This window comes from Puccinia triticina, chromosome 9A, assembly GCF_026914185.1.
Source record: "Puccinia triticina chromosome 9A, complete sequence".
Classification (NCBI taxonomy): Eukaryota; Fungi; Basidiomycota; class Pucciniomycetes; order Pucciniales; family Pucciniaceae; genus Puccinia; species Puccinia triticina.
Window position 1 is genome coordinate 4,468,022 of NC_070566.1, and position 27,644 is coordinate 4,495,665.

Genomic DNA, 27,644 nt, shown 5'->3' on the forward strand with positions numbered 1-27,644 from the left:
TTCTCTTTGTTGGTCAGGATAACAGATGGAGTGTGCGGTTGGAGCGCTGATTGAAGCTGTTCCAAAGCCCAAGTAAAGCCTTCTTCTTGCTCCTTTGCCATGAAACAGAAAGCACCAGGGGAGATATGTTCCCACTCCCCAGGGAGTGCCAGAGCTGAATTTGATGTGAGTTTTGGTCGGATGTGAGCCTGATGTGCATCAGTAACTCATCCCTAAATGAATTGAAGTGGATGCAGAAGTGAGTCAAAAGTCAGTCAGAATTGATTTGGGAGTCAACACAATGTTGTGTAGAATTCTTTTGTTTTCTAGGTACAACTAGAGGAAAAAATATGATGAAATGATATTTCACCCAAGTCCAACTCATCAATTGCTCCTGTTTGATGATGTAAAAGGATAGGAAAGCAAAATTGCCATTCTTGAATGTAATTCCTGTAAAAAAAATGAGTTTCTTGTAATTCACATTACATGCCCTCATATAAAAAATTAAAGTAAAAGTCAACTTGGTATTATTGGGTTTAGAATTTTGGAATGTGGTTATGTTGCAGTAAAATTAGTGAAACTCATTTTCTTGGAAATGCTGTAATTAATTTGAATTTTGTGAAAAAAAATGGTGATAAACTATTGTAATTGGGGTGAAAGTCTGAGGTAAGTCAAGGTTGGATTGCAGTGCCACCCCAGTTTGGTCACATATCCTGGCCTCTTCAAAAAAATGATTGTTTTGTTTTTTGTTTTTTTTTGCTTTTCAAAATCCACATGTGCACATGCAAGTGAATGTTTTTGCACTTTGCTAATAGTCACCCTAATGTACACGCGTACATTGAGGTGGAAATATCACAGGATAGGCCTTTCACAGCCACATGAAAAGTAAAAACTTTGTGTTGGGACACCAATTGTCCCCCTGATGTACGCGAGTACATGAGGGGGACAATATGACATACTGCGCCTTTCACATCACCATGAAAAAGACACACTGGTCATGGAGCCAAGAAAGGCATATATTTTGGATGAGTTCTGGATGAATTCCAGATGAGTTCTGGATTATTCCTTGGCAAGTTATGGTTTATTTCAGGATGATTTCCAACTGATTTCAAGCTGACTTCCAGTCTTGTTCATACCTATTCAATATTTCTTTACCAAAGGCCTCCAGCACAGTTATGGAAAAAAATTACGGTAAGGCACTCCCTGGGGAGTGGGAACATATCTCCCCTGGTGAAGTAAGTGTAAAGGATTGGTTGCACAAGTTGATTCCAGTAACGTGTAGGAGGGGCATCTTGTAGTGGTTAGTCTTGTAAGTCACATCAATTAGAATGCATGTTGAATGAATTTTTGCCATTTCCATAGATTCTGGAAGCGTAAAGAAAAGGGCATTGAGGTGTGTGGCAGAAGTTTGGACGTTGGTTGAGGATTTTACTCTGTAATTGAAATCTTTTGATTTTAAGCAGTCAATTATCATTTTCATAGAATTTTGTGCTTGAATTTTTCTGTTTTTCTGGTAGTTGCAGTTGTGAATTGCGCTCAAAGGTGCTAGGAGGATTTTCAATGTGTCTTGCATCAAAACATTCTTTGCTTTCAAAGGCATCACACCGGCAGAAGCAAGTTTCTCCAGGTCAAGACATTGCTTGGTTGTTAACCTTTGGTGAATGATGTGTGCCACTGGAGAATCAAAAGGAGGATGGTTATGATCCGGGTTTTTCACTATTAATTCCCACCTGTAGAGACTGTAAAATGAAGATGTGTCTGGTGAGAGTCAAACTCACGACCTCAGCTATGCTGAGACACATACTAGAGTGCTGCCTTTACCAACTAGGCTACAGACGCTTGTGGCTGCCAGCTGGGTGGTTGGTTGGTAGTGCTCATGGGTCGATCCAACAGCCCTCTATACTGTGGTGATACATCATGGTAGCAGACTAACAGACAACTCAACACCCCCCCTTGCTACATGATGGGAAGTGGGGATTGACCCCAAGAGAGAGTGGGAATGAGACCCAGGAAAGATGATCAGCGTAGGGATTGAACCCGTGATCTAGATGTAGGCTTATAGGGGTTTGCGTGGTCTTACAAGTAAGCATTCACAAATTCATCAAGTCTCTATTGTAAGCGAGTAGCGCTCAGGTAGCTCTGGGCTCATAACCTGTAAAAACCCCGGGGAAGGAAGAAAAGGTACCACCCGACTACACAATTGTAGCGGGCATCAACTCTCCCCCGGAGAGGTATACACCAGGCCATAACACTCCCCCACAAGCCAATATCACTGATAACAGAGGTGATATTGGATTGGACACCAAATGGACTGGTGTGAAACTACATACAAATCTAAGTGTTACTCCCCGACAGACTTGTTAACTGTCAACTTTCACGCATACTGGCTACTATACTAATGCTATTTTTTTAAAGACTATACTATGATTTATCTTAAAATGGGACTTTTGGCACCCATGAACCGTGGAACTATTTTAAGGCAACCACACTCCTAAACCAATAATCAATAATATGCTTATATGTAAGACTAGGAGTAGCTAACACAGTTATGTCATGTTATGTGAGGGTTACAAGCTGGGGAGATGTGACATGTGCGAGATGCAGGCAATGGGAATTGAACACGCAACAGAGGTAACGCTGGGCTCATAACCTGTAGAGACTGTAAAATGAAGATGTGTCTGGTGAGAGTCGAACTCACGACCTCAGCTATGCTGAGACACATACTAGAGTGCTGCCTTTACCAACTAGGCTACAGACGCTTGTGGCTGCCAGCTGGGTGGTTGGTTGGTAGTGCTCATGGGTCGATCCAACAGCCCTCTATACTGTGGTGATACATCATGGTAGCAGACTAACAGACAACTCAACACCACCTTCCAGAAGCTGCATTGTGCGTGACAGTCAATCACAAAGGGTTGATAGTTCCCCTTTCTTTATTCATTTTTTTGGGCTTTGAAGTTGATTTGGGTTTCTGAGAGCTGTCATGCAGGTTTGAAATTTGATCTTCCTTGTGATCCCCTTTGGGCGCCCAATGTGGTTGGTAAGGGCCAGACTTGTCGCACTGATAAACCACACAATTTTGTCCCTTGACAGTGTACAAATGTGCTGTTGCAATGGCAAATCCATGGTTGAAAGCCCACTTTTGGATTGTCTCAAGGCATTTGTCCCTTGAGCCAAAGTCGCGCTCTGGGGGCGCAGGAATCAAGTTATTAGCTGCCATAATTGTTTCTGGTTTGATTGGTTCTTTGGCATCTTTGGCAGACAGTTCTTTGGAGGCAGAAGGTTCTTTGGGGGCAGATGGTCCTTTGGCAGCAGACGGTTCTTTGGCGGCAGATGGTTCTTTGGCAGTAGACAGTTCTTTGGTGGACAGAATTTCAGATCCAGGTACCTGGATGTGAGGAGAGAATTGTCTTGAATCCATCAATGGCTTGGAGAGCTTTGCAATGTCAGAGCAATGTTGGATGTTAATCTGCAAGTTGCTATGTACTACTGAAGCAAAATATATAGTGTCTCGGGGGTGGAGAGAGTTGTGCGCGGGGGTAGGGGGATTGGGTATCCACGGGTTTGGGGGTGCTTGATTGCTATTTTTTGTGGTATTTGTAGAACCTTTTTTCATGTCTTGTTCACTGGTCTGATTTGCACATAAATATTCCTGGGGGTTAATGAAGGCCCTTTCTAACATCTGGCACCAGGAAATCTATTTTTGGACAGTGCTTGAGCTGCAGTGCGCAAAGAGTTTTGAGCTACTGCGCACTGTGGCCAAGACGTTGAGTGGACGACACCCACAGTGCGCGACGAGTTTTTTGCAGTACGCAAAGTACATCCAAAGGAAAAAGACAAAACACTACCAAACCTTTATTTAGGGTGTTCAAAGTTGACTTGCATAAAATCATAAAATTCTAAGCTGAAAAAAATATGTTGCACCCAAGCACTCAAATTAGAGCAACATTTCTAGAATGGTACATATGAAATTATCACTTGAAAGTTTTATAATTTTATGATTTTATGCATTGAAAATTTTATGATTTCAACTTTGAACACCCTTATTACAGAATGTTATGGTAAAAAGTACATACTTTTTGCCAGCCTGCTAAATTTTCCAACCAAAGTTTAACAGGAAGTTGGACAAGGGGATCATAGATAGTCCCAGTAGACTGCTTTGAGCCAAGCCTACCAAGACGTTTCGATTGTGATTGTCTTTAAATTTGATTAGGATTAGGAGTCTGTTTATGAGATTGTACATGGTGTCCCAGGTTCCAACCCTGGTCAACGCGAGCGACACACCAGCTGAGATCAGGTAAACCTCCAGCGACCTTTTGCCGAGGATTTCGAGCGCTGAACTTATTTGCTGGGTAAATCGATTTGGAAGAGATACTAGAAGCTTTGAGAGTGACCAGTATAACAAGCTTGTGGCAGCAGTTTGTCCGACGTAAGTCGGCGTCCAAAGGATCTTGGTGGCAGGCGAAGGCAGCAAGCCGGTCAACAAGCTCGCAAGGATCCCCAGCCCCGCAAGCTGAGCGTTCTCGATCTTGGTCATGTTCTGATAGGGACGGGCTAGATAGCTTCCCAGAAATCCGGAAAGTGGTACGGTCAAGAGGGCGGGTAGGAGTCCTTCGGGATCGAACCCGGATGTCGGTTGGTGTAGATGAGAAGGGCCGAAAACTCTTTGGTCGAACCAGGCCTGAGAGCTTAAATGAAGCGGGTCGAATGGACGGAGACGAGAGACCATGTACCACGATAGACCGAGTGCAGCCGGAAAAATCGGAGCCTTGATCATAAAGTAGGATTCCACGGCGCAAATAATCGAAGAGATCCCAATCGTTCCAAGCACCGAGGGAATCCGATAGGTCCGAAAATTCATTAGGCCATCTTTGTGGAGCCCGATCAATCGAGGGAGGAGATTGTTATGTGCTATTCCGAGCAGATTCAACTTGATGGCCCGGATCAACGCTCTTTTGAGTGGTGAAGCTCGACCATCCTGTCCAATCTTCTTAGATTGGGCGGAAGCCAGGCCAGAAGTGAAGACGAAGCATGGGAAAATTGTCTAGAATGGGCAACATCCACGATCAGTTGAGTTCAACGAAGCATACTACAATTAAACAGACACTGTTGTGCAAAAAGACGGACATCAGCAAAAGTAATGGATTGATGGATCGAGCTTGGATGCGACAACCAGCCGGGACGAACTGGTCCAGCGGTGTTGACGAGCACCATTGCGAAACAAGTTAATCCGCGAAGGACATCGATCGATCGATCCCGCTTCGCAGCATCCAGAACATCCAACTCGGTCACCTTCACTGGGTCGCCATCCCCATCAGGTTGCTTGGTTCTATCCGCCATCGGGACCGCGTATTCGAACGCGTCGAGGATTGAGGGGGTGATCGGACCAACCTGTTGACTGCAAAGGTCGCCAGGTTTCCACAAAAAAATCAAGGTGCAAGACTCGCGAGGAAAACTCAGAGCCTTCGAACCGACTTCTTGGCCAAAAAATCTTTGTAACTTTTTCAGTCCCGCCTAATCCAGCTGAGAGCATTTCCACCCCGGGGGGTAATTTCGGGGCGCTAAGAGCATCCACCAGTCTCTGTAAACCCGCTCGGTAAGGCATATTGGAGGACTTCCCGTCGGTTCTGCGGGCCTCGCAGAAAATAATTTACAAAGAAAAAATCTAAAAGTCTAAATTGTGGCTTCCGTCGCACGAAGTTCCTAAATTTACAACCTGCCAGGATCTTTGCCTCACAACACCATCCTCACTCGAACATAAGCCCATACCTCACTCGAACACTCGACCATCCATTTCCCACATAACCAATCCATATCTCACTCACCCACCACAATGATCAACTCACAGCAATTCCTTCAAATCTTGGAGCATCAACAGCAATTACAGATCACCTGCGAACAACAGCAAATGGATCGAAACGCCGTGAGACGTACAATCAAAGGTTTTTCTTCTCAGAACACCTCCGACAAACAACAGATGGATGAAGCCGGTGCATTGTTCATGGCTCTTTCTTTCTTTGGGACCCCTGGAAAGTTCCGACAATTACGAACATACTTAACCCGAGCGGATCTGCCAACGCTTCCCATGGTTAACAGTCCCTGGGCCTACTTGTGGGCATCTCGAAACAACCAATCTTTTATTACTACGATGGGTCTTGACGTTAGGACATTTGATGACCTCCTTGAACGCTTTTCGGCCAGGTGGAACTTCAGTACAATCGACCAAGCTGATGTGAACCCGATCGGAGAGCCCCAAATTGGCCGTCAATCTCTTGACGCAGCAGGCACCCTTGGATTAGTGCTGCATTGGCTATGCTCGACGATGTCTGCTTACACCATGCAGCAGCTCTTTGGAATCACACCGGCTGTCTGTTTGCGATACCTGGCCTCTGGGATGCAACACCTTCTTGCTGTTCTACAGGATCACCCTCAAGCTCGATTTTTATGGCCAACCACCGAACAAAGGGCCCGAAGCTACAGTTCCTCCATTGAGAAAAAGTTCCCACTATTGACAAAGTGTTTTGGATTCTTGGATGGACTCAACCTTCCAGTATTGGTCTCTGATGATGAAGAGTGAGTCAATACACACTTATATCTGATATTCTCCGCAGAATCTAACTGACTTTGCTTATACATAGTATTCAAAATGCGTACTACAATGGCTGGACATGCTCCCACTATTGTAGCTGCATCCTCGCATTTGCACCAGATGGAACAATCATGTATGCGATACTCAATGCGCCAGGCTCTTGGCACGATTCCACCATAGCCGAGCCACTCTACGACCAGCTTCTTGAACGAACACCTCCGGGCTATCGGATCATCAGTGATACGGCTTTCCCGCGCAAGTCGGAAAGGCTGCAAAGTCGGATCCTTGCCCCAGCCAAGCGTGGTGATCGTCTACCAACCGATTCGCTAGAATTCGCCCGACTCAAGCTACTTAATGAGCAACTTGTATCTGCACGCCAGGCAGCTGAATGGGGTATGTGATCCATTCAAGGTTCGTTTGCTCGATTGAAAATGCCTCTACCTGCGAGCGATCATCAATATCGAGCAGACCTTCTGCAAGTTGTTTGCCGGCTCCACCAGCTCCGATGCCGATCAGTTGGAATAAACCAAACAGCCACCGTCTATCAGTCGGTATGGGACGACAACCAAATCTTATGTCGTGAATTTCACAAGATGTTGTTTTCTGAAATTGAAGGGCGATGTCACATCTCTCAATATTACGATGGATGGCTATAAGACCGTCATCAACCTCATTTCCATCATCTACTTGTCACTTATCTTATCATTGCACCTTGCTTTCTTTTCTTTATTGATTGCTTGTCTTTTGTGTGCACGTGCTTTTCCTTTTTTGCTCGCTTGTCTCCTCAATTTTTATGTTTATGGCTAAGAAGAGATTGATTCCGATGTTCAAATACAAAAAAAAACATTCACTTTTCTATGTGATATAAAAAAAGGAATAAAAAAAATATTTGAATGGAAGATCAATCCTTTATAGCCATAGCAAACAGAAAATCAGGAGCAATAGATAAAAATAGCAGACTGAGGAACAAAAGTAGACCAAGATAACAATTGGAGGCCAAAAAAATAGGAGACCGATAATACAGATAACAATAGCAGGCCAAAAAAAAACAGCAGACCAATAATATAACAAATAAATAGATTCATTGAGTGTGAGGGCTTCGACCAGAAGGAATCTCCCAAGATGTTGATGTTTGACCAGATGTTGATGTTCGACTGAGAGGACTGTCCCACAAGGTTGATGATTGTGGGTACAAGTGAGCATGATGAGCCATCCCACCTCGCATCATACTGGGTGGCTGCATGTACCCGCCGGGTTGTTGGAACTCCATTTGCATTTGCATCAGCTCCATCCGATGACGCAAGTCTTGATTATCGGCGGTCTTCTCAGCAAGCTCCTTTCGAACCTGTTGCAGTTCGTCCTGTAAGCGAAGAACCTGAATGTTGACCCCTTCGCGGAGGCGGTTTGCCTCGGCCTGCAAGCGGCTGATTGTCGAATTGGCGTCTTATAGCTGTAGAGCATAGAATTGAGACATGCTGGTCTCACGCTGACGTGTCTCACGGGCTTCGGGATCGAAAAACGAAGTTAAAGCCACTTGAAGGCCGGCTTGAGGCTGAGGGCCTCTGGCGCGACGGGCGGGGCCGCTTGGTGGTGCTGTGTTGGTCGAATGGGAAGCTGGAGTTGCAGATTGGGCGCGAGATTGTTGAGCCAAAGGTTGATTTTGTGTAACCGTATGACCAGGTCGGATGGGAGTTGCCAAAGTACTAGCTGCTGGATTGGCTTGAGTGGAGATCTGTGCTGATGATTGCAAAACGTTACTGATCTCTTGGAGGGCTTCATCGCTGTCTCCATCATTATCGGTCGGGTTGGCTGGCAGCTGGGACTGAGATGCACTCCAGCCGGAAAGAAGAGTTCCCTGTGATTCGTTCGCGCGATCTGTGTTTGAACCAAGGCGAGTGTCACCTGGAGAGAGGGGAACAGGGTTCCCAATACCGTTCCTGAAAGAGGTAATCGAGTTAGTTGTTGCACATGAAAAAAGAGGGGAATGGGCCACTTACCTTGCATCTCCACCTTCAACCTCGCTGTCGTTATCATCGTCGACAAAGGCCAAGCTATGGGCCCGTTCCTTGATCATAACATTGGCCTGTTTTGCCTCTCTGATCCACACAGGGCAATCAGGATCTCCCGTCGGCTTTTTTGATCCAACCAAAGCCTTGAATTTCGTTTTTAGCGGATCGGGGTCGCGGGAGACTCGTCCGTTCTCGATTGCATATTGCTCGTATAATTCGTGGACTCTGTCCCAGTCATTGCTCCCCAAGGGCAGGACGCGCTTGACAGAATCGACCAAAGCAGTGCAATCGTCACCATTGTAGCCCTGGGAGCCTCTTTGGCGACCGGTACGGCGGGCAGTGGTCGTATTGGTAGCTTGGGTGGTGGCAGGGACTTGATTTGGTTCGGTGGCTTCTTGGGTTTGCCGAGTCGTTTGGGTGGCCTGTTGGGTCTGCTGAGAACTACGGATTTGAGTCATATTGGATGTTTTTTTGATAAAAATATGTCGTTTGTGGATGCTGGTGCTTGGAAATCAGACAATCAAGGAGGTGATTATAAGTCAGAGGAACGAGCTGGTCAAATGTTTGTAGCCGAATGATCATTAGGACGGAGTGGTTGATTGATGATGTGTTGATCGGGTTTGTGTTTGTTCAGAGATCTGTTGGTGTTGGTTTGATCATTGGGTGGTGTGCTTGCTGATCTGGTGGAGCAGCAGGAAGGGATGAGGATTTAGACAATCAATGGAACCCCTCGTGTAAATTAAGATCCCAAAAATTTAGTGTTTTCCGGTCTAAATTGACATCTGCGGGGCTCGCAGAACCGACGGGAAGTCCTCCATTTACCGAGTATGTAAGCAATTTTCTACATACCCCCGTGCCCTCTTTAGTGCTCTTTAGCTAAATAGTCATTTGGCAAATCTTTAAGAGCATCCGCATTTGGCACTAAGTTAGCCCGGATTAGGGCACTTAGTCCACCCCCGCATCCGCATTGGCTTGGATCAACTTGACCGGGAGCTCCGTTTGGAGCTAGTGGGGTCTAGATGTACACGGCGGGGGTACTTCCTGCCCCGCCCGTTTGTGGAACCGACAAGAGGAGGGTAATCCGTGGAACCAATGAGGATCGGCTCGGTAACCCCTTGGTAAGCTTGTTGGTTCCACAAAACAGGTTTTTTTCCACGTGAAACCAATGGGCTTCACACTTTTCCCCGTCGGTTCCACGATGTGCCTTCCTGGCATGCGTGGAGACCACGTCAGCTCGTTGCTCACGTCGGTTCCACAGCATTTTCTTTTTTTTTCCATCCAGCCAAGACCACCTCAGGCTGGTCCTGAGGTTTTGAAAGACCAACAAAACTTGATTTTGAAGACAGGAAAAAAAAATTGAAAAAAAAAACTTAACAAAAAAACCTATTGCAAACCATTGTTTGGGGGGTTGATCACGTGTGAAGAAGTGGGGTGCAACAATGTGAAATGGCCATGTTGTGTGGCACTCCCTCTCATCCATGGTCCCTGCCTTGATCCTGAGTTTGACTCCCACTGGTGACATTTTTTATCAAGCTGCTCCCGCTAACTTTTTAAGGCCCGCCTACGTGGCCACGTGGATTCCACGGGTACACATCTGTAAGTATCCGTGGGATCCTTGGGGCCATCACGAGGTGCCCCCGTGATCCACTTGGTGGAGACCCCGTGAACGTGTGGACCAACAGCCACTGGTCCGACCTCGCGCACGGCCACCACGTGGAGTCCTCGTGGAATCCACGTGATTTCCCCGTGGATGGACTCCCCGGGTGTAGACCCCACTAATCCTTGGACTAAACACAACATGCATATGCATCATGCTCGAAAGCATGAACTCTATGTGTTTAGGTGCCAAACACATAACATACAGGCACCTAAACACATAACCTGCAACAGCCTTGGACCCACTAATCCCCACCCATGCGGTTGGCTGATTGGATTAGCTTATTCCAAGGATAATCTGAGCTAGTTAGTCCATACTAACTTAGCCACCAATGCTGATGCTCTAAGGCTTGCTAGATTTACCAACAGCTACAGAGCCTCTGTAAGGAAAAAATTGATGAGCCTCCCAACCCCTCGCCAAACACAAGTACATACCATACTTGTTGGCATTTTGAAAAAACTTGCTCAGAAGCGGCACTGGTAGCTGGAAACACAAGGTATCGGCGAGCCGTTTTGGACAGCATACTATTGGATAGGTTTTTTTATGATTGACCCAATATTTTAGGGGGGTGGTCCCTTCCGGCTTGCTATCCTCCTTTAAGGAGCGTTTTATTTCAGCTATGATGCCCTTGACAGGTTCGCTCAACAATAAAATGCGGCAGCTTGATCTTTGAGGCTTGATTGAAGTACAGCTATATCAGAAAAGCTTGCTGCTTCCCCCGTTTTTTTTCATCTTTTTCGCCTTCCCCCCTCCCCAAAAATCTTTCTCACCCACTGAAGATCAGTGGGGGACGGCCGGTCACCCTGCCTGCTATATCCGATTGGCCCAGCCAGTTATGAGCATCAACCCATCCCTTGTCAATTGCCGTCTTTCATGGAATACTGGCCAAAACATGGCCAAAATTTTGTCTATTTCCTCTTCTTACCACCTTTTCTTTGCGGCTTTGATGCACTCCCACTGCTGATATTATGATCTTTTGGTTGGTTGCTAGACTACTTCACCCAGCTGGGCGATACACATGACTGGATTGAGGAAGCATTTGACAATATGCAAACCCACTCCGAATTCGTCAAAGACAGCTCTCAAAATGGGTTGGAATACGACGAAGAAACCCCTGTTTGACAGCGCTCATTTCTCACCTCAACTGCTCATGTCACCCCACTTGCCACCCCGGTTCCATCTAAAAAAAATAGGGTCAGCCTAAATGCACTCCATAAATTTACTTCATGCACTCCAAAAGTGAGTTCATGGAGCATGCACTCCAAGAAAGTTGGAGTGTGGGCCCCAGCAAGCCAAAGAAATTGGAGTAAGCCACCATGCACTCCATTTGCCACCAAATTTAATGAGTGTCCCAATATTTCACTCCATACAATTGGAGTGCATGGACCCAGCACTCCCTTTCTGATGTTTTACTCCCTGAAAAAGGAGTGCCCCCTGCACACTCCAGCATCCAGTGGAGTACACTAGATGCCAGCCATCAAGTGTGTAGGTACACACCCCAATCAATGACCAACCATCTATTGGAGCACACCCCTCCGCTTGACCAGTCATCTCATCATGTGAGGTACACACCCCACTCTATGGTTAGTCGTGGAGTGGGATATGCACTCCTAGAGTGAGCATACTGCTCAATGGCTGGCCATCGACAGACACATTCCACTCGATGGCCGGTCATCGGGCAGAGCACACGCTTGATGACCAGTCATTGAGTGGGATGTGTACCCCAATGACCGGTCATCAAGCGGAGTACACACCTTGTTTGCTGACCGGCCATTGAGTCTGATGTTCACACTCGATGGCCGGTCATCGAGCGAGATGTGTATTCCGCCCAATCGCCGGTCATTGAGCCAAGAACACAACTCACTCTCACCTACCTCACTTGATGATCGCCAATCAAGTGCACATCACACTCGCCGGTCAACCAGCGGGGTGTGCTCCGCTCGATGACCGGTCAACCAGCGGGATGTGTACCCCACTCGATGGCCGGTCATTGAGCGGAGCACACACCCCGCTGGTTGACCGGTCATCGACTGGGATGGTTTGACCGGTCATTGAGTGGGATGTGCACTCGATGGCCGGCCATTGAGAGGAGTACACGCCTCGCTCAATGACCGGCCATCGAGTGGGGTACACATCCCGCTGGTTGACCGGTCATCGGATTCGAGTGGGATGTGAACTCGATGGCCGGTCATCAAGCGAGGCGTGCACTCCGCTCGATGGCCGGTCATTGAGTGGGTTAAACATCCCGCTGGTTGACCGTTCATTGAGTGGGGTGTGCACTCGATGGCCGGTCATCAAGCGAGGCGTGCACTCCGCTCGATGGCCGGTCATCGAGTGGGTTAAACATCCCGCTGGTTGACCGTTCATCGAGTGGGATGTGCACTCGATGGCCGGTCATCAAGCGAGGCGTGCACTCCGCTCGATGGCCGGTCATCGAGTGGTTAAACATCCCGCTGGTTGACCGTTCATCGAGTGGGATGTGCACTTGATGGCCGGTCATCAAGCGGAGCACACACCCCACTGGTTGACCGGTCATCAAGTGGGATGTGCACTTGATGGCCGGTCATCAAGGGATGTGTACCCCACCCGATGACCGGTCAACCGGCAGGATGTGTCCTCCGCTTGCTGACCTTTCATCTTGATGACTGGTCATCAAGTGGGGTCTGTACTCCTCTTGATGGCCGGTCTGGGGCCGGGTGGGCACTCCACAAAAGAGTGGAATGGAGTGTACTCCAATGCACTCCAGTTGAAATTGTGCCAACTGGAGTGCATAGCCAAAACCTTTCGCTCAAAAAGTGAGTGCTTGGGTGTATACTCCAATATTTTTGGAGTACCCATTTCCCAAAGCCAAAAATGTGGAGTGCATGAAGTAAATTTTTGGAGTGCATTTAGGCTGACCCAAAAAATACACTTCCTTCTCTGCCTGGCAGCCCCTCTGATGACGGATCAACCAGCAGCTCTATCCATATTGTTGCCCCTGCTTCAACTCCGGTCCAACGCAAGCAATCCCAGAAAAAGCCTAAGAAAAACAAAGTGTGAATTCTCAATGATGCTGGCAAAACCAAAATCTTGTTGAACTACGCCTTGTACATACCTGCGGATGAAGAGAAAACCTCAACCCGTGGGTCGCACAAAAGAAAGATCTCTCCCAGTGCTTGGAATGCCAAGTATGACCACATTAAGTCTACTCCAGGCAAGATCTTTTTCTTCTGGGATCTCAACGACAATAACCTAACAAGCTTCAAACAAGCAGCTTTTGGGGCGATTTGTCAGCTCGATGCGCCTGTGTTTTCCAAACGCGCTGAGATGCAAGATGCTGCAAGACGGCTGAGTTGGAATGCAAATGTTCCATACTCGACTTCTTTCCAGACGACCAACCGCGCCAAAATCAACACAGAAGATCTATTCACTCAGTTTCTTAAAGAATCCGCTGATCCCAAGGCCTACAAATTTAACATATGCATCAACAAGGTCAACCCAAAAACGGTTGCTCAGGTTAGTAATGGAGTCCCATTTTATGTGAATGATGATACTCACTGGGACTGTTATTTCTAATGTTTGTTTGGAATGCTTCAACAGAAGGAGGCCGCTAAAGAGAAGTTAGAGGCCACTCAGGGAAATAAGAAGATACAAGCAGGCGCAGACGCAGATGATTGGGAGCCCTTGGCTGGAGCTTCCCATTTGTCCAACATGTTCGATACAATCGCTATGATCAAGTCAAAACACCCGCCAAAAGGACATCTGACGGGTTTCCATGAGGTCTCCCTTTATGTCAATCCGAAAAACTCAAAAGAGTTAATGATACTTGATCTGAATCGAGTGACCGTCTGGGCGAAAGCTATTGTGGGGACTTTGCGCTTGTTTTCCTTGCAAACACAGTACTGATGATTCCACGCTTGACTATGACAGATGAAAAAAGGCTTGGTCAATCTCTACCATCCTCCAAATGTCCCTGGTTTTGATTGGGATAATTCAGCACCTGCTCAATTGTCCGCCGCCACTGCAACCGTGGCCCCAGAACCTACACCTATTCCAACTGCTGGTCTTCCGTCAACTCCGGCCGCAATGCCAATTCAAAACAAAGATCAATTACATGTGGCCTGGGACCCTTTGCTTGGGAAGATGATGGCCTACAAATTCCATCATGCAGCAAACCAAACTGGACCGGCAATGGTACATCCAGTTGGCAAAGTTCAAATGACTCATCAAGACGGCCCGGCTGGGAATCAACAAAGGGCCGGTCCTCCAAACGATTTGTCTCAAGCAATACCTAGACCACACGGTGGTGGGCCACCCAACCCTCCGGCCCCTCAACCCCCTTCGTCACCAGCTCCATTCAATGATGATGCCAGTCTCAATGAGTACCTCCGCTTTGTACATGTAGATCCGAGCTGTCCAAAAATCCGGGAGAATCTCGATGGGCTCGGGATCAACCACTACAGCAAATTATCCCTCATGAAACCCAAAGAGCTTGAAAAAGGGGGTCTTAAAGTTGCAGATGCCCAAGCGCTCATCTCTAACCTTAAGAGGTATGAACACCACTTGAAGAAACAACGTGGTTGTTCCGAGTGACTGTATATAGCCTTATCTATCCCTTCTCGCACATGCTTGTCAAGTTGTATTCTTTTCTCATCTTGCCACTTGCTATGTCCTCCACTACCACCTGTATTTATTCTTGTCTCAATATCTTCTACTCCCACCTGTATTCATTTCTCATCTCGCCACTTGCTATGTCTTCTACTCTCACCTCTCCCCTTCTCTACTTCTACAAGCGTACAAAGAAGACTTCATTCTGTGTGGTATTATCTTGTCTTATCCAAATATGTGTACAAAGTTTATATAAGGGCTTGCCCTAAAGTTAACATCAAGGGCAACAAAAAGCCACTTGGATAGTATAGGTTTGAAGAGCGCTGAGGTCTCCAAAACAGGACAATGCTATCAGACAAAGAGCAAAATAAATCGGCAATGATTGCCTGGCACCCTTGGTGACATTTTATGATGATACAAACAAGGAAATACAGCAACATTGAGAAAACAAAAAATGCGGATAAGTTCAGTTGACAACAGCGTAGCCAGATGCTCGGAAGAGTTTCTGGGTGAGTGTCAGCCTACGTGATGCCAAGGACAAACCCTTCTAGCTACAAGTGGTGCAAGAATAAGATAAAAGAGTATAAAACTCTGGGACAAAAGTCCAAGGGATAATTCCAATAATATATTGGTAATTATGGTGTAAAATATATGAAAAAATAGTGTAATTATATTAATAAAATTAATATAATTAAATAAAGAGGGGCCTGATAAAATCAGGGGTGTTTAATCCCTCAAAAGCAAACACTGGGGCCTGTAAACAGGTGTGGTTTAAATCCCAGCAAGGAATGGCGAAGAATCTCAAGAGAAAGGGGTTTGAACTTACTAGTAAAAAGCCCTTAAAGTCTTGAGGTTCTTCAGGGTAGAAACTGGGCAGTTGAAAGCGCTTGAAGAGGTTGATTCTGAAGGCTTGGTGGACACTGGGCAGTTTCTGGCGACAAAATGAGGCTAAAAACAACTACTAAGGGACTTACCAGGCTAGAAACAGGCTATTGAGCACGTGTTGAAGGTGGGTAAATTCAAGTAGGTATGTAAAAGCGTGAGGAAAGGGCTTTTTGGGCGGACAGAGGGCTCTTTAAATACCTTTTGCAGCCCTCTGGGGCGCCCAGGGGAGCCTCAGGGGCACTGGCCAACTTGTGGGCGCCTGCAAACAGGTTTTTTGCCGTGTTGATGGCGCCATAGAGGCTTGAAACCCTTTGGGAGTGTGCCAAGGGAGACTAAATCAGTAGTGGGATTCAAAGTAGACTTGCACGCGCATGCAAGTCAAATTGCATATTGACTTGCCGCCCGCCAAACTTCAAACTTACTTTGAGCCCCCCCATTTGGACATTCCCTCCGGTACCCGCTCAAATCAGATCGTCGCATACACCCACCCCAGTTCACTGCCCCGCCCCACCACACCACACCACACATCAACCTCTTCCCAACCATGCCGCGGCACACAGAACAAGCTTCCACAATAAATCGAATGACCCAGCTCATCCGAGGTCAAGTCCGGGGAGCCCTCATCAAATCTGCCTTGAATGACAGTTCCGACTCTGACGAGGACAGCGACTTGGAGGACGCCATTGTCACACTCCTTCTGATCAAGAAACATCGCTACCTGGCTCCTCAAATTCGACTCGGCCGCGCTCCCGACAATACAGAATATTTGTTCAGCCTCGATGAAAGCCGCTTCAAGCAGGAATTCAGAATGTCGCAACCATCATTTTTTCGTCTCCTCTCCGAAATCGAAGGTCACCCAATATTTCAAAACAACTCAAACATCCCTCAACGACCTGTCCGTGAACAGCTGATGGTCACATTGAAGAGGATGGGACTGTATGGTAATGGTGCCTCTGTTGGTATGTTGGCTCGGTTTTTCCGAATATCCGAGGGTGCAGTAATACTATACTGCTCAAGAACCATTGAGGCAATCTTATCTCTAGAAAAGTAAGTGCTTCCTCTGTCTGTGATTTCTAGCTAGGCTCCCGACTGATTCTGGTTGGCTTGATTTAATTTTTGCAGGAAGTATGTCCAATGGCCAGACGCCCGAGGCCGCCAAGAACTTGCATCACGAATCTCTAGCTTCTTGGGATTCCAGAATTGTGTCGGCTTCATTGATGGCACTCTTTTCCCGCTATACGACAAACCCACAATCGACCCTCAGGACTACTACTCTCGTAAAGGGTATTACGGACTGGCAGCCTTGATAGTTTGCGATGAAGACAAACGAATCACGTACTACATGACAGGTTGGCCTGGTGAGCATGTTCCTTCACTTATCCCATTTTTCAACCTTTCTGATGGCCTGTCTACCTGCTTAGGTTGTTGCCATGATACTCGACTCTGGGAGAACACTGAGCTCAAGCTCAAGGAGAGTGAGTTGTTCACCCCAGGGCAGTATCTGGTGGCAGATTTGGGTTTTCCAGCTGAGTCAAATGTAGTACCGGCATTCAAACGCCCACCCCATGCGGCTTTGTCTCGACTCCGAAAACGTTTCAACCGGCATCTCAGCTCCGTTCGTGTTCGCAATGAACACTGTATTGGAATCCTGAAAGGCCGCTTCCAGAGCTTGCAAGGACTTCGGAAGGACCTCAGCTCGGCTGGAACCATGGAGCAGATCACACATTGGATATCAGCTTGTGTGGTCCTGCACAACTTCCTACTGGACGACCAATCCCCGGATTTCTACGAGGCTGACGTGGACGATGTCGATTCCAACGATGTTCCAGCCCGACAGGATCGTAGTGCCATTGGCACCCAAATGCGAGATCGTGTGTTTGCCAAGGTTATTGAGTACCTAGATTCTTGATACCTTGCCCTGTTTGTTCCTTTTGATTTTTTCACATTGTTTTGCACTGGTTTCCCTTCTTACTCAAAAAATAAATAAAATTACAAAAAATTTATCAAATATATAAAAAACTCAAAGCAAGAATCTTGTGCGCACTGGAGAGGAGTTGTTTAGAGGAATCAAGGAGCAGTGCCACATGTATTGGATCTCCTATGCAATGCAGTGAGAGATGTTGGACAAAGTCGGAGAGACCAGAACACTTTCTTGCCCATGTGTGACTCGTCCGCATCAGTGTGGCTATATGGAAGCAGATCTGTGTGATGTCGTTGCCCCACATGTACGCAAAATTCACATTAGAGTTGTTCTTTGAGTCCGATTTTTTCCTCAATTGCTCACTAGTACTCATGTCCATTTGACACTTAAGGCATAAGAGATGTTTTCATTGAGACAATTGAAAAATGGCCATTACACACAAGAGAAAATACAGGAACAAAGAGGAAATTTTTCATCGACTTCAGTCCATTACAACGATGATAGAGGAGATTTTTCATCGACTTCAGTCCATTACAACAATGATAACATGTAAGAGATATTGTAAAGGGGGAAAAAAACACGCTTTAGAGACAACTTTGGGGGTGGGGGAAGAGAACAAAATACAACTACAACAAGTCATCAGAGTCCTCTTCATTTGATTTGTTTTTTCCATCGTCCATGTCAGGCAAGGGGGGGAACTCGACTGAGGTTTTTGTCTTGATTTCCTCAAGTGATAACCCATGCTCCCTGAGCTCCTTCATGTAGGAGACCTTAATCTTACTGGCCTTGGCACGAGCTCTGGTGATATTGGCTTGTCGCTTGGAGACAATTGACATCATGTAAAGTTCCTCAGTGTTGTTGCGTTTGTTTCTAGAGGATCGGGTTTGGGTTGCAGGACGCTTTGAAGTGGAATTGCGTTTATGCTTCTTCTTTTGGGTTGATGGTGCAGGGGTGCGAGCGTGAGCTGAGAGACGAGGTCGTGGCATCAACGAAGACAACTCAGGAAGGTCAGACCCATCGGTTGGCGGGTTGGGGGAGTGTGTGTTGTTTGTGGTTGTGCGTGCGGAAGGTTCGGCAGGTGGGTTGTCATCTTCAACGTCTGACGAGTCTTGCCGACCTGGTTGATCTCCGCCAACAGACGATCGAATATGGAGAGGCTCGGTGACTAACCTTGATCCCATGATGGGATCAAGGATGCTCCAATAACGGCAGAGCTTGTTGATTCGGTCTATGAGATTTTTGATGATTCAGCCACTTTGAAAAACTTGGTATGATGTGAGGATATTTACATACCTTCCACTGTACGGACACCATTGATTTCGTCGGCCTCCAAAATACCCTCGCCGGTGTTCTTCATAAAGTCACAGGCGGAATTGTATGAACTTTGGAGGTCAGCTATTTTTTGACGCACTCCTACAGAGAGGCAATGGATCAGAAATCACCAATCAGAAGAAGAAAAACAACAAACGGCTTACCTTTGGTGTCCCGATGAGTGATGCCGGTGGAATTCATGATGCTGACAATCTCCAAGCATAACCGGGTCTTGGTTTTTCCTCTCTCTTTGTCACCTCGCCATCGCTCATAGTTGTTTCCGGCTTGGAGCCAATCAAGGACGATTTCGATACTTCAAGGGCCTCCATTAACACCGTCTCGGTCCCATGGAATTGGTTTCTTCTTTGTCTTGGATTTGGTTGGAGCATTGCGTGGCAACGTGGTGGGCGACATGGTTTGCGGGAAGATGTGACAAGAAAAGCAAGAAAGTTGAAAGGGGTAGAAGCTGGAGGGGCTCGCGTGAGGAGGGACAAGAGGATGGCAAGTTGGCCCGGTTTTATGTGTTCGCAAATGATTTGCTGGTGACTATGGCCTGGGTGAGTTGCAAGGGGTAGCCATGTGCTTTTGGGTTGTTGTCAGATGTGTGCTTGAGTGCCAGAACGGGGGATGAGCGATGGATGAGCAATGATGAGCTATGAGGAGTGACAAGTGGCAAGACATGACAACTTGCGTGGCAAGGCAAGCCGGCGTTCAACTCAAATGTTGAATGTCGACTTGCCAGTTTTGCATGCAAGTCCCCCAGCCAAATTGGGTTATGCAAAATGACCTGCATGCACGCGCGGGTCTACTTTGAAACCCCCTAGTATTTTGATACCCAGTTCAACCTTGCTACATGTGTGGTACAGAAGGGGCTGAGACGTGTGGCCATTTGTTCCAGAATGGGCCACAGTATTTCCCAATCTAGTGTACTGTGCAAGTCCTTCTGCTGTGTCAGGAATATTCTGTTTACATCCATGTGACATCATTACATATGTACAGATTATGTAATGTGTGTAGTGTTTCACGTGGCGGTGGAAGGGCAGACTTGATGTCATTACTTCCCTGGTGGGCGTGCTGTAATGTACAGGTAGCCCTTTTGGGTTTTCATTCATTTTTGGAGCTCTGTGCCGTCTTTGGGCCAAGTGCGCAGCACACGGGTTTAGTTTTAACTCAACCTAAGTTGGGCTATCTTCTAAACTAAACATAACACTTCAGTTTCATGGTTATTGAAGCGTTATAAGCATATGTACATATGTATATAAGCATACAGGTGCATTCACACGGGACGTGGTGCACCTGTTAAACTTTGGAGTCAATTTCCACAAGGAAGGAATAACAATTAAGGGTACCTTGAAGCAAGACCGCACATATTTCGCTACATGTAGCTTTGTAGCTTTGCAATTTAGCAAAATTGAGTGCCGCTAAACTAAAGCTAAATTGTAGCTACCCTCGCGCTGCAATTACAGCTACGGGGAGGCCACTCAATTTTTTTATTTTTTTAATCGCTAGATGGTAGCGCCTATTAGCGCCCAAACCGCTACGCTTCAGCTGTTCTTAGCGCGCTAAGCGCTAATGTAACATGTAATTTATAAGCATGATCCGCTAACTTAGCGGCTACGTTAGCGGGGAGGCAGCGGACAAGATAAAAAAAAAGGCAAGACAGCCTGGAAATTTTGTATTCTAATATTGAGCAAGTGAGATTGGATTGAACAAGTGACATGAGGTGAGATCGAGAGAGAAGAAAATTCGGTACTTGAAAACTGGGAAGAGACACTATTTCTCTGGATCTCCAACATGCTTAATCTTATTGGCTTTTTTTTTGTTGATAAGGTTGCCAACATGCGTAGCAAATTTTGCATTAGCTTCAGCTGCGTCAAGAACGATCTGGCAATCGGTGAAATCGCCCCCGGCCTTCACCCCTTTTTGCAACCAGATGTGGCTGCTGACGCATCGCTCGATGGTCGCTGCACACAGGGCACTCCTAGACCTATGAGCCCCCCTCCGACGCAGTCAAAGACTGAGGTAAGAGATGCATGCGAAGGCACCTCTAGACTGCAAGTGCCGCTTTGTGTTTCAAATCCCGCTTCGAATCCCGATCCCGGAATCCCTCAGCTGCCCCGCCTCAGAAACCCACCTCGGAACCCACACCGCTACAGCACTCCAAATCTAGTAACTCAGTAACCGAGTAAATATGAAATAGACATCACAGTAACCCGTGCGGCGTCAAGAGACGATGTTGCTCCTAGTTGGTCCATATTGGTAAATGCCTTTCTTGCTTGGTCACATCTACATTAACTTAGCGAAGTATCTGATTCAGAAGGGGCTCTCCGTCCCGCAGGGACCCTACTGAGAGGAAGTGCAAAATCAAGTCCTAGAACTGAACATATGTATCATTTGCTTTGTTCTACGCGAAACATCTTTTTGAGAAAGAGTTTAGCTGTTTTTTTTTTTTTTTTTTGAGAGAGAGAGTATAGCATTTTTTCATTTGCTTCATTGTAACAGAAACTTTTTTTTTCTATTTCCTTTCGAGAGAGAAAGGCAAGTGAAGGAATGATGACCGTAAATTCAATGAGAGAAAGTAAAACACAAGTATAGCATGGTGTTTAGGGGGATGCAACAGTTTGGGTATTTGCTCTTCGTGTTGCGGCTGGCTAAACTGCTTCATTCTCATCGCGACCCAGCAAGTCATCCATATGTGACTCATCCAAATCGTCACTTCCAGCTGTTTCACCATCCGAGTCTTGATCGTTGAGCACCTCTTCTTCTAATATCAGATCAACTTCAAGGCCTGACATCATGTCGTCATTATAAACATCCGATTCGAGGAATTCCATCAAGGCGAACCACGTGTGGGGTAGTGCTTCGCGACATATCAGTCGGGCCAACAGCATCTCGTTTACTGTCGCATGCCACTTGATAAGCAGTGCTTCGTGCTGTCGCTGGTAAATTTCCAACTCGCCACTTAGTAAGGCCGTACGACTGTATTCTCCGAAAGTAGTCATTGGTGCATCGGGGCCGTCTTCTCCAAAAGTATTCCGAAGTACATCAGTCAGCCTGAGACTCATGGGACCTGAAAAATGTTGTTGTGGTGGTTAGTTAAACTCAGAGAAGAGCCGTGACGATATGAGCTAAGCAGCACTCAAGATGAAATCTACCTAGAATACATTGATCAATGCATGATTTAACTTGATCCCTATGAGCCATCCCCCACGATACAGTCCTTCGCAACTCAATGCTTAATTGAGCAAGTTCCTCTTTTGACCGATCCAATGCAAGAACAGCGTGGATTCCAGATCGCACATGTGGATCGACGGCCCAGGGATCCTTTGACAAACACATGAAGCCATCATTCCAAAATGGGTCATCCAACGGGATCTTAATGAAATGGGCATAGTCGAACGGTGCGTTTTCCGGCAAATCAAGTTGATCAGGACTGTGGTTTTTAAGGTAGTCGGTACGCCGAGCTAGGAATGCATTCAAAACAGATGTAACAGCTTTCTTCCGACGTTTAAGAGCATCGAAGATCTTCTCCTTCAAAACAGTGCCCAATCGGTCTCCTCGAGCCTTTGAATCGCGCAAAGGCTGCATCTCTCCCTGTATCTCCACAGCAGCTTTGTAGAGTGCAGCTTTAGCGCTCCAGAGTAGCCCCAACCTCCGCTGTTGATCCTCTAGGTAAGCAAAATGTGTGAATAAGTTAAAGATAGTTTCCTTTGTTCGGGGAGAACATAATTTAGCTCACTGTTATCGGGTTCTATAGCTCCGAAGTAAGGGCCTAGTTTTTCTGCTTCAGCTTCTTGCTTGGCCTGTAATTGTTGGACGTCACGTAATAGATTCATCATTTGGGCGGTATCCAAGTGAGTTTCTTTTTGCAAGCCTGTAACAAAGGTCTCGCTTAATCAAGAAATATAATTAAGAAAAAAACTGTAAATTCAAAACACAGCGATCCAAATATACCACAAAATTTATTCACGTACGCAAGAGACTTCAATGTTTCACCGCGCTCAAAGAACTGGGCTTGATCCTCTTTTTGAGTGACCTCCTCCTGGTTTTGATTAATCTGGAAGTTTCGCTGAGATTGCCATTGGGCTCGAAAGAATTCTACAGTGAAAAATGTACCCTGTACGTGCGGATTTGGCTGACACAGTAGTTTGTTGAGTTTCAGTTGAGCGTGTTTTTGGTTAGTAATTGCATTGCAGATTTTCCGCTTCAAAGTCAAAACTATAACAAAAAAATCAGTAGAGTTTAAAGTAAAGTGTCAATGGTTGATCCAAAAAAACATCCACATACGCAGCTTTTCCATTCCAAGGGAATTGTGGAATTCACCTCGATGATTGAGTGCACCAAGTCGATGATTCTGTGTTGCATATCTTAGCGGGCCCACAAGAGGAGAGAGGCCAGACCATAAACGCTCCATACCCTCGCCATCGGTTAAACCCCATCCCTCATTATATCTGGGATTAAACTGCAGTTGACATGGCCAGTCATGAACATAAGAGTGAAAGACGGCCGTAGCAAATTTCATTCTTGGAAGATGTTCAGTTAGCAATTTGCGTGATTCGAAAAACTTCCCAAGGGTGCAACCAATATCGTAAAGGATTCGCAACTGAGCGTTTGAATCCAGATCACCTAACAGGTGTTTTAGAATTGACATCGGCAGCCCACGTCCTTCCCCGGATTTGTGGATGTTGCAGAAGTAGATCACAGAATCGTGTCGACAACAGCATCCAAATATACCGGTGTCGTCACATCCTTTCCAAGTGCTTGAATTGCGGCGGTCATCAGCAGCCTTATGCTGCTCGGTGCATCGGTCTTTCTACTGAACAAAAAGAGAGGATTTTCATCAGGTGCTAGTATTAAATTCATGCAGCCAAAGCATTCACTTGCCGCCTTCTGAGTCTTTTTTTGAGCTCTCTCATGTGTTAATATTTCGTCGTTGGCGGCTTTGATTTCTTCTGGAGGAATGAATAGATCAGGGGTTTGGAGTGGAAGGTGATTCTTGGCAGCCCTCTCATGGTGTCGATGTTGGAAATTCCCGTCAAGGCACAGGAAAATTTTGTTCGTGTCCTTTGGTTGTGATTCATTGCTAACTGGAAGAGAAACTCCAAAACAAGCTGGGCACGATCGTTGGGCTAGAATATCTTGTGAAGAAATGGATGTTGATTTTTGTATCAAATCTTTCTCCATCCTCTTCAAGCGCCGATAAGCATCGACAGAACCTGAAAAACATCTCCGTAGTTCCCGAGGCTGAAAAAAAAATTAGATTGTTATCTATCAAGCATCAAAAATGATGGCACATACCTTCTTCGTCTCCTTACCACACAGCTTCATCAATCTTGATTCATTCCAACGGCGGATTACTTCGGTAAAAGGAGTGAGGTGAGAGTTACAAATATTCCATAGCAGATCATAGAAGTTCAGCAGACGAAGTGAAAATGCTGTCTGCGGAAAAACAGGAGTACTTGAGAGATATCCTTGAGCTAATATGTGCATCGAGTCTGGAATGCAAGAGCAGAAAGAAATCTTTGTTCGTTCCTGGCCTGTGAGGTGTAATATAATGTGAGACTTTGTTAGCAAAATTTCAATTTGACATTTGTCTACTCATTCACCCATTATATCAATCAGATCAACTTCTCTCAAGTGCTTCTGTTCCGAAGTACATTTACAGAGATCCTTGGAGAAGTTATCCAGAGAGCAAGGTAGGGACCAATTATTGGTCTGTTTCTTCAGATGGAGGTAGGCAGGAAACAGCGTTGACATTAGGTCGTCCCAGTTCCTCATCTTCTGTTGCTGGATACATGCTTGATGATGTGATCGTATTTTCTTTAGCGATTCAATGTCCTCTGGTCTCATCTCGTCTGGTAGATCTGGCTGATTATCTTGCTGTTGCGGATCGTTCTCATCATGTTCAAATACACTTGTGTCGGTTGCTTCTTGGAATCGTGGCAGTGGATTGTTGGTTGATGAGGTCGAAGCTATATCTGAGAATTCGGCGGCCAATTCCTTTTTCTTTTTCATTCGATGTGCTTTTTGAGACCGTGTTTCAAGCTGCGGCATTTGAGAGCCTCGGTGAAATTGATAGAGACGTCGCTTGGGTGGCATTGTGAAGGATATCGAGTGCGTTGATGGAGCGAGTTTATGAGAGATGGCAAGTGACTGAGAGGAGAGCTGAGAAATGGACGAGTTGACGATGAGATTTATCTTACAAATTCAGCAACTGGTCAACTCAGTTGCGTGTTTCAAATAATAATGTAAGGCCTAAACTCCACGGAGGTTTATTAGTACCAATCTTTCATATTTCACAATAACAAAGCTGATAAACAACACATCAAACAGATACTTCTTCTGAAATGAATCATAAATAACCCCAAAAAAAGGTTGAGACAGTGAGCTGCCTGAAAAACCCACTTTAAATTTGTCAAAAACAATGACAACAACGAGGATAATATGGAATTTGGTGGAGGCTGGGCAACTTACTTCACTCAAAATCAGATAGCAGGTTAGTAATTATTCCGGTGAACTCGAGATACTTTTGAACATTACACTGGCTTCATCCAACTTATCTTATAGGAGCATGTGGAAAGGTACACGAAGACACAGATGTAATTGTGGCCTTGGATTATCGGCGGTATGGCGCACTCAACGAGATATCTAAACATTGCGGGAAGAAAGTGAGAATTACAAGTGGGGACAAAACAATCATTTCGACAGTCGCAGATGCCTGCCCAACAAGCAAAATTGCCTCGATTTGAGTGAAGGAATGTTCAAAAAGCTAGGTGTGACCGTTCAAGAGGGCATGAAGCCAATCACCTGGAAGTTCATTGATTAAATCCGTGTTTTGATGTTTTGTTCCTTGGATTCTCCTCCTGCATCAAACCTTTAGAATGAAAGCTCTCAACTGCTTGCCCTCTCAATATAAGTAATGAAACCACTTAACCTCCTTGCATAATCCAACCCTCCAAGCCTCCCACTGGGACTTCCACCCTAAACACGTCATATCTTCTCCAGAAATCTATGCGCTGCCCAGAACCCCATCTCCGACTAAATTCTTGCCCACCAATGGGCTCTTTCACACCAACTCTTGTCGACACCGCCGCTTCCATCCGTCAAGCTCTTGGCCGCATGGGTTGCGCGGAAATTGTGCTTGCACGCACGGTTGTCTGCTTCATCGCGCCCATCTGCGTCAATGTGCATTGCATTGAGCCAGATAAGAACAAAAATCAGAGCCACGCGAAGCTGCGCATGCTAATTCACCTTTTGCATTCCTTGCCAACGTCTCCGGGATTCTCCTTTTTGTGACCCCGCTCACCGGACAACTTATCCTTGGCCTTGCCCTCATCGCCATCCTTGTCCTTTTGTAGCTCAATGATGTGACTTCTGAACTCGCCGTGATTTTGTTGTAGCATGTATTGAAATGTAATCTTGTTTTGTGTTATTTGCAGAATCAAGATCAAATTGATCAATGAGTGAAACAATAGAGAATTTGAGCGAGATCAAGAACTCAAGTAGGTGATAAAAGAGCAAAGAAAAATAATTACAAGGTGAGTAGCCCAAGCGAGGAAGGAATCAATATTGCAACATGCTGGCCGATGTATGTGGGTCAAAGAACAAAAACATCTACAGCATTTTCACTCCTCATGTTCTACTAAATCTTCAGCTGTTTGGCGAGTGTCATTTTCTCCGTTTTCTCCACATTTCTCTTGCGGTTCAGCGTCTTGATCACCGTTTTCATGAGCTTGAACTTTATGCTGTCCCATCTCTTGTTGTATGTCGAATTCGGTAGATTCTTGGCTTTCTTCGTAAGGAACTAATGAGATCCAATTGTTCTTGAGGCCGCGTAAGACAATCCAAGTTTCATCAATCAAGAGAGTCTTGATTGGTCGCGAAAAGTGGCGCTTACTTAACTTGACAGGGTTGGTCGCAATTGACAGCATCAGTTTCCGTTTTTTCAGCTTGTTATGAGTATCAGTACCAGGCCAGCGGGTGTTTGAGCCGACCATCCCAATCGCTTGACTGAGCATCTCCCCCAGTTTTGCGGAGATATAATTGTGGTTTGCGGCTAACTTTCCTGAAGGATTTTGAAAAGAAAGGTCAACGAAGAAGCCAAAGCAATAGAAGATGGTTTGAAACTTACCTTGACAGACATCCAGGTTTGCAGCACGACCAATGTAGGGTTCCTTGATGGAGTTGTTTGCTTTGGAGGAATCGGCATTGGATGTTTTGGAGCCATCGGATCTGGTATTGTTGGGCGCATCGGCTTGGTTATTTGCAGCGACTGGAGCTCGAATCTTTGATTTGACCACTCCTTTTACGCTCTTTCCTACAGCTGTACAGAGTGCAAACTTGCGAATAGGATCCCCATCATTTGCAAGCTCTTGAAGGAAGTGATCACCGAATAGGCTCCCTCCTTGAAAGAAATAAGGTTGGCGGTGATCTTGATCGGCAATCACAAGAAAACCCTCAATTCCCATAGAATCACTGAATTCCTTCAGCTGCTGAAGATGCCTCAGTACAATATGCAATAGAAGCACTACCAGAACACACAAAATAACAATGCACACCTTTTTTTGCGCACCTTTAGCCCACGTGTCAACATTTGCCAAGAGTTTTGCATTTGATTGGCGGCGAATGTTAAATTGCTCTCGTTCGTGAATGTTAGGATCATTGGTTGTCTCAGCATCCACCCACTCATCGTCGTCGTTGCCTTTGTAA

General features: G+C 46.0%; 2 protein-coding genes across 2 annotated transcripts; both read right to left on the minus strand.

Annotated features, from left to right (window-relative positions):
* Positions 1–4,066: 4,066 nt before the first annotated feature.
* Positions 4,067–9,032, minus strand: PtA15_9A436 (uncharacterized protein; the record flags this gene model as incomplete). The annotated part of the gene is made up of 5 exons (XM_053172644.1): positions 4,067–5,020; positions 5,104–5,374; positions 7,813–8,008; positions 8,057–8,502; positions 8,563–9,032. The coding sequence occupies 5 exons, from the start codon at positions 9,030–9,032 to the stop codon at positions 4,067–4,069; spliced, it is 2,337 nt and encodes a 778-aa protein (XP_053023864.1).
* A 9,218-nt stretch (positions 9,033–18,250) lies between these two features.
* On the minus strand, positions 18,251–19,136 carry PtA15_9A437 (uncharacterized protein; the record flags this gene model as incomplete). The annotated part of the gene is made up of 3 exons (XM_053172645.1): positions 18,251–18,852; positions 18,918–19,037; positions 19,100–19,136. The coding sequence occupies 3 exons, from the start codon at positions 19,134–19,136 to the stop codon at positions 18,251–18,253; spliced, it is 759 nt and encodes a 252-aa protein (XP_053023865.1).
* Positions 19,137–27,644: the final 8,508 nt, after the last annotated feature.